The sequence below is a fragment of the Mustela erminea genome, chromosome 14, assembly GCF_009829155.1.
Source record: "Mustela erminea isolate mMusErm1 chromosome 14, mMusErm1.Pri, whole genome shotgun sequence".
Taxonomy (NCBI): Eukaryota; Metazoa; Chordata; class Mammalia; order Carnivora; family Mustelidae; genus Mustela; species Mustela erminea.
In genome coordinates, this window is record NC_045627.1 from 83,454,468 (window position 1) to 83,460,660 (window position 6,193).

General features: G+C 47.2%; 1 protein-coding gene across 2 annotated transcripts; it reads right to left on the reverse strand.

The window, feature by feature from the left end:
• Positions 1–3,113: 3,113 nt before the first annotated feature.
• FAM24B (family with sequence similarity 24 member B) lies at positions 3,114–6,186 on the reverse strand. 2 transcript variants are annotated; one of them, XM_032314006.1, is made up of 3 exons: positions 5,185–6,186; positions 4,395–4,521; positions 3,114–3,436 (listed from the first exon to the last, which is right to left on the reverse strand). In XM_032314006.1, exons 1-3 carry the CDS (start codon positions 5,276–5,278, stop codon positions 3,247–3,249), a joined length of 411 nt encoding a protein of 136 aa, XP_032169897.1. In that variant the 5' UTR covers positions 5,279–6,186; the 3' UTR covers positions 3,114–3,246. The 2 variants fall into 2 exon arrangements, with proteins under 2 accessions (XP_032169897.1, XP_032169899.1); XM_032314008.1 differs by having other exon boundaries at positions 4,395–5,276.
• Positions 6,187–6,193: the final 7 nt, after the last annotated feature.

Consider the following 6,193-nt stretch of genomic DNA (forward strand, 5'->3'; position numbering starts at 1 on the left):
TACCTTGAGCCTCCACTGCTCTTCACTAAAGACGAAAGTCAAAGGATCAGCTGGGGAGAGAGGTGGCACCTGGGCAAAATGTGGGACTATGTAGGTCACTCTGATGCTGGCCAGGGTACTGAGACTGAGGGGCAGAAGGAGGTGGCCCAGGACAGGGAGGAAAAAGAAAGTACAAGTCCAGGTTCAACTTCCAGGAATTCAAACCATTATGCCCGGAGAGCCTGGAGCAAGTGACCTAAAGTCCCCTAGGCACTCTGTTTTACAGATGACAGAAAGGAATCCTGGTGTCCAAGGTGACATGGGTGCTGTAGTGGCAAGGCCAGCACCTGTGACAGCAGGAAGTCATGCTCACAAGAACCTATGGGACTGCCCTCTTTTCACTCATTCATTTATTAAAAAATTTGTTAGTTACTGTTCTACAGTCTGGGGATTTTGAACGGAACATGAGAAACACAGTCCCTGTCCCCATGGAACTTACTAGGTGGAGGAGATAGGCAACAAACAAACTGTTAAATACAAATAGTGAGAGGTACTACAAATATAAGGGAAGAGGGTAATGGCATAGATTGCAGGGGGAATGCAGTATTAGCATGAAACTGAGAAAGATGAAATTTGAGCAAACAGAAAGAGACATTCATTTGTAATCTGGACTTAGGAGAAGCATTTTAGGCAGAAGAATGGGCAAGTGCAAAGGCCCTGAGGTAGGAATCAGTTGGGCATGTCTACAAAGTAAGGGAAGGCAGGCCCGTGCATAAAGGGGAGGGAAGTGGGCTGTAAAGTGGGGAGAGGCAAATAATTGTCCAATTGTGAAGTATTTATAGGTCAGATGAGACATTTGGATTTTATTCGAAGTTTGATGGGATTTTTTAAGCAGGAAAATGATGGTCAATTTTAAGGACTTTCCCAGCAGCTCTGTGGAGGTAATGATGATAGTTATAGACTGAATTTCTACCTTTAAACCCTTCCTGGGTGCCCTCAAATTTCCATGTTGTTCAGACTGTCCTGCAGCCCAGAAACCCTTACTTGGCTCTAGGACATGAGTTCCCAGGCAGGGCTGTGACCCAGGAGGACTGTTCCCAGTCAGGCCCCCAGATCAGGCATTTGGCATCATACCAGTGCCACAGTGGCAAGGCCAGCACCTGTGACACTGGGAAGCTGTGCTCACAAGCTTGGACACTCACCAAGGTACCTGGCACCACTCCACTCAGTTCCTGTCCGCTCAGAGACCTCTGCAGCTGGCCACGTACCAGATGGGGACTGGGTGTCCTGGTGTGAGGACAAGCAAGGGGCAGGAGTACAGGGTGGGGATCCTTCTGATTACTAAGGGCTGCTCACCCTCAGCTGTGTCCACAAATCCCCAAGCTACCCTTACTAAAGCCATCCCCTTGTGTCCTATGGATGTGACCCCCTAGCTCCCTGAGCTACCGTCACTGGTGTAAGAGCTCTGTGGTCACTCTCCTGGGAGGGGGACTTCCAGAGGGCAAAGAACCCTGGATTGGTGATCAGGAGACAAGCGGTTCAGGCCAGCAATTTACCATGCAATCACAGGATCCCAGGGCCTGCATGGTCACCTATGCAAGTCCCCAGTTTACATCAAGAAAAAGGAGGCTCAGAGGGGTTAAGAAACTCCCCCAATGGCACAGAGCTAGTGAAAGGTGGAGCTGGATCTGAACCAAGAGTATCTGACTCTGAAAGCCACATGTTACACTTTGTCCCTACTGCCTCCAAGAGGGGTGTCTCTAAGAGTCCTTGTCGCATCCTGCCTCCTTCACGGACCTTGGGATGCCATGGAATTCCTGTACGGAACATGCTCGCACAGGGCCTCCAGGGTCCTGGGCTCTGTGCTGCCCACCAGGTGAGGTCCAGGGGGAAATGGGAGCTCGCTGGCAAGGAGAAAATCGAAGCGCACGTGAACACTGAGACAGGCCAGAGCAGTAGATGGCAGAGAGGCAGAGAAAATGCTTCAGGAACTCGAGAGAGGTCACTTTTAGATGGAAGGTCTCAGAGCAGGATGCAGGGAAGATGCAGCCTTGAATCTGCCTCCTGAAACTCATTCTGGAGATAGAGGACACTCAGCTACCGTGGATTTTCTCAGCCATTCCAAGGGCTGCTCTGTGAGAGCAGCTCCAGCTCCCACACTCCTTCTGGCAAAGTTCTCCACCACTCAAGTTCTAAGACGTCCTCATCAGCCAAGCCTTCTGCTGGAAGAACTGAAACTGCTTACTTCATCGCTCTTCTCCCCCATCAGCCCAGAGGTAAAAGCTGTTTCCTTCATTCCTTCCCATTGTCCTTTTTCTCCCTCTAGTAGCTAACTACCTGTTACTAGTTATCTCTTTATATTAAGTACAACACGTGACTCTCACAAAGCAAGGGTTTCGTTAACAAGGGTAAGTACAAACTGTGGTTACAGATGGGGAGTCTGTGAAAAAAAAAAAAAAAAAAAAGGGTCCACAAGGCTCCGTAAGAAGATCAGGAACAGAAGGGGGCTGATGAGCAGAGGTGGAGAGGAGTAGGTCCTTACTGCCTACTGCTCGGGTCAAGAGAATCCTGGGCTTTGCCATTCAGCTGGAAATGCCTGTCTGCACTTCAAGGCACTGGCAGCTAGGTGAATCAGCACAACCCGTGTGAAAGTGACAGAAAAAGGAGGAAATCTGCTTCTGAAGACTTGGAGAATGACAGAAGGAAGAATCTCAACTTTTTGAAATGTCCTTTAGACACTATCGGGCTCAACCCCATCCTATAAGGTCACGCTAAACCCAGAGATGTCCCATTTGCTTGTTCTCGCCCCAAGATGACAATTCTCCTTCAGGACAGTATAACGTAGGTTTCCACAGCAGAGCAGCTAGAGGCAAGTGAATGAAGCCATCATAAAGAGAAGAGCCGAATGAACTATTCCAGCTTGGGAATTTTTGATGAGACTGAAACTGGAAATGCTCTAAGAGCAATATATATATTTTTCTTCTAATGTTAGAGATGACTGAATGCTTTTATTTTCTACTCTCTCCCCATACTGCAATATTATAATATTGTAAGATGGGTGCCCCAAGTCCCAAAGTGGCTAGTACACATATCTAAGTACATTTATAACTAACATCAACAGTGGAGGCAGAAGATTATTTTCAATATTGCATTTATTCAAACGTACACAAATATGTTCTATAATACATAATGTAAACATTATAAAATTTGACTTGAATAATACTTCTACTAAAAAACTGCGCATGAAGATATTTGTGCCCACCCAAGTCAGAGTCCCTCGTTTACGTCACAGAAGCACGGTGGCAGGTTATCAAAGTCGGCATATAAGTTACATTCGTCACAGCACTGGAGGTTGGGGTAGGACCCAGCGGTGAGGGCTGCAGCTGCAGCAACCTTGTCCTGAGTGAGCAGGGCTGGATTACTCTTTAAGGCCAAACAAAGGGGTGCCTTTGGAGGTCTTGGGAAAAGACAGACACAAAGCAAGGCATTAGAATTTTTCTTCTCGGTCCACTGGTCACAGTTATCAGGGGTATCTGCGAAGTTTAGGCCTCAGGACAACCAAATCATCAGAGCGGCCTGAAACTAGAGCTCGCTGCCCCTGTCCCTATCTAGTCCCTTCCTCTCCTAGGATGGCTAGAAATGTAAAATCGGGTCACAGCAAACGAGGGAGAGCAAACTGCCAGCGAGGGTCCCCCCGCTGATCACTGCAGGCCCATCAAGTGCACAGCGTGACCCGGAAGGCGCCACACTGGGCCGACCCCCGCGTGCGGGGATTCTCCTTCTAGCTCCCAGGCTGAACGGCCCGAGGATGGGAGCAGCACTGCTTCTAACGACCCATCTCTCCCGGATCGCAGGTTCCTCTCCCCCGAAGTTAATTATCTTTTGTCTCATCTGCACGCCCTGGGCAGGTGTCCCCCAGGATCTTCACGCAGCTCGGCTTCCCCATGGTCCCACAGGCCCACCTCACGTCCCCACAGCCAAGCACAGTGAATGAGAGAACACCGGGAGAGCTCCCCCAACCCAGCGAAGAGCAGATCGGCTCAGCCTGTCCTCTGAGGGACTCGGAGGCACGGACTCGTTCCCAGCCTCCGCCACAGGCTGCGGTGCCCTGCGCGGAGGGAGGGCCCAGCCCGTGTGCTGAGCGGGCCGGCCTAGGGGCCCCTCAGTGAGAGGAGTGAAGCCGAGCAGCACAGAGCCACCCAGCCGAGAACATTCTGTTCATGAGCTCACAGCCCTAAGCCAGAAGGGGAAAAAACCAACATTCTAGACTCACCTGGCTTTACCTTTTCAAACCCACCCGCTGTCCCTGACCTCTCCCTGGCTGGGACCACAGGGCAAGCAATGACCTGGCTCAAGCCGGGAGCCCCAGGTACCTATTCGAGGGGGGATTTGTCACTCTTACCCACATCACTCACCTCAACGCGTCGGCTATTTTGTAGTAAAGACAAATGACAACAGCCATCAGCACAAGAATGGCCACCAGGATACCGCCACCAATGCAGAACATAATTATCGTGTTGACTGTAGAAGACTTAGCTTTGTCTAGGCAGAGAAGTAGAGGCTAGCAATGAATGTGGCTTCCCTCCCCACCCAGCCACGGTGCCACTTTAATAGCTTTCTTGAGTGGAAAAAGAATTGAATCCCAAACCATAGATCTCTGCATGTATAATATACAAATGAGTCTTCCCAAGAAGGCACAGGACCCTAAACGGACCCAGAGAGGGGGAAAAGGATTTATGAATGAGACAAGAATGAAATGCAAAACCCAGAGAGAAAGAAGCAGGAGAATCTTTTTCTTCTTTTCGCAGGCAGTAATGTGCAGCTATTAGTAATAAAACAGGTCTCACTAAAACAAATAGTCTTACTCCCAAATACCTGGGCATCCTGAAATACAGTCACTTTCAGAATCAGAATTAACTCCACCCTCTACATCAGGCTTAACAATCTCCTATGGGGATGGTTATGGGGAGGACTTTTTAAAAATGTTATGTTCAACAACACTGAGAATATACAAATCCATTTTGTAAATCATACATGTTTCAGGAAAAGTCTTCTATTCTCCCACTGACAACTGCCAATTTTCCTCCTTAATCCTCCCAGGAAATCCAGTTTTTCCGGAATAAGCAATTCGTTTAATCCCACTCCCTGAAACTGGGTAAACGTGAGTAAGGGCTGAACAACAATCCACTGCCAAAACATACTTACTAGCGTCTAATTCTTGCATGCTCGATGAATGCCGGCAGTAAAAAAAAATTATAATTAATATAAACTTTAGGGAATGGTACATCTTATCAGGCATTCCTCAAACTTTGAATTTGATAGAGTTCTAACTGTCCCTCTTAGGAGTGATTAAGATCTAAATCTGAACAGCTTGCTTGGAGAGACATCGTCTCCGTGAGAGTGTGACCAGAGTGGACAGCCACTGTCCAGCTCCAACTTCCGTGCCTCTCAGGCCAGAGGCTGTGTGACATCAACACTCTGGACACCAACTCCCTCTCATGGAGTTCTGAATTCCATTCCATGTTCAGATATATTTCAGGACCAGTACTAATATGAGTGTCCCAATACTACTCTACATTATTTACTCTGTCTCACCTTTTCAAGTTTTGTTCCCTCAGAGAACCTTTTAAGGTCTGACTGTTAATCAAAAGCAAATCTCTGATTTCAGTAAAACAAAAGAAGAGTAATGTGGGGAGGCTAATATCTAAAAACACTCATATATCTAAAAGTTCAACTATGAAGACTGGTTAGACTTTATGTTGTAGCAACACAATAGAATAATATACAGCTATAGTCATTTAACCAGACTCAGGTTAACCTGATGTAGGTCCACTGACTTCAGAATATTATCAGATTTTATGGCTAAGACAAAGATTTCAAAAGCAGCATGAATAGAATGTCTGTTATAAATCAAGTTTCTACTATTTTAAGGTATTCACACCCAGCAAAGCTGATTCAATTAAGTGAGGAAATTATTTTAACTATGAAGGGCTACTCCTTGTTGCTCTGGCTAAACCCTGGGTTAAGTCACAAACAGCAGGGGACTCCGCAACAAAACTCGTGGCATAAGACTCTGAAAGTTTCTTTTCTCTATAAAAGCAATGAAAAACCTGACAGAAAAACTGTCTTTTCAGTCTCTTCAACAAATGGTGTTGGGAAAACTGGACAGCCACATGCAGAAGAATGAAACTGGACCATTTCGTTACATCACACA

Bases quoted from the DNA above. Each gene is read 5' to 3' on its own strand.
- FAM24B (XM_032314006.1), bottom strand. From the start codon at position 5,278: ATGCCTGATAAGATGTACCATTCCCTAAAGTTTATATTAATTATAATT. The intron at 4,522-5,184 runs GTAAGTATGTTT...TTCTCTGCCTAG, and splicing joins CATGCAAGAATTAGACGCTA to ACAAAGCTAAGTCTTCTACA. The intron at 3,437-4,394 runs GTGAGTGATGTG...TCTTTTCCCAAG, and splicing joins AAAATAGCCGACGCGTTGAG to ACCTCCAAAGGCACCCCTTT.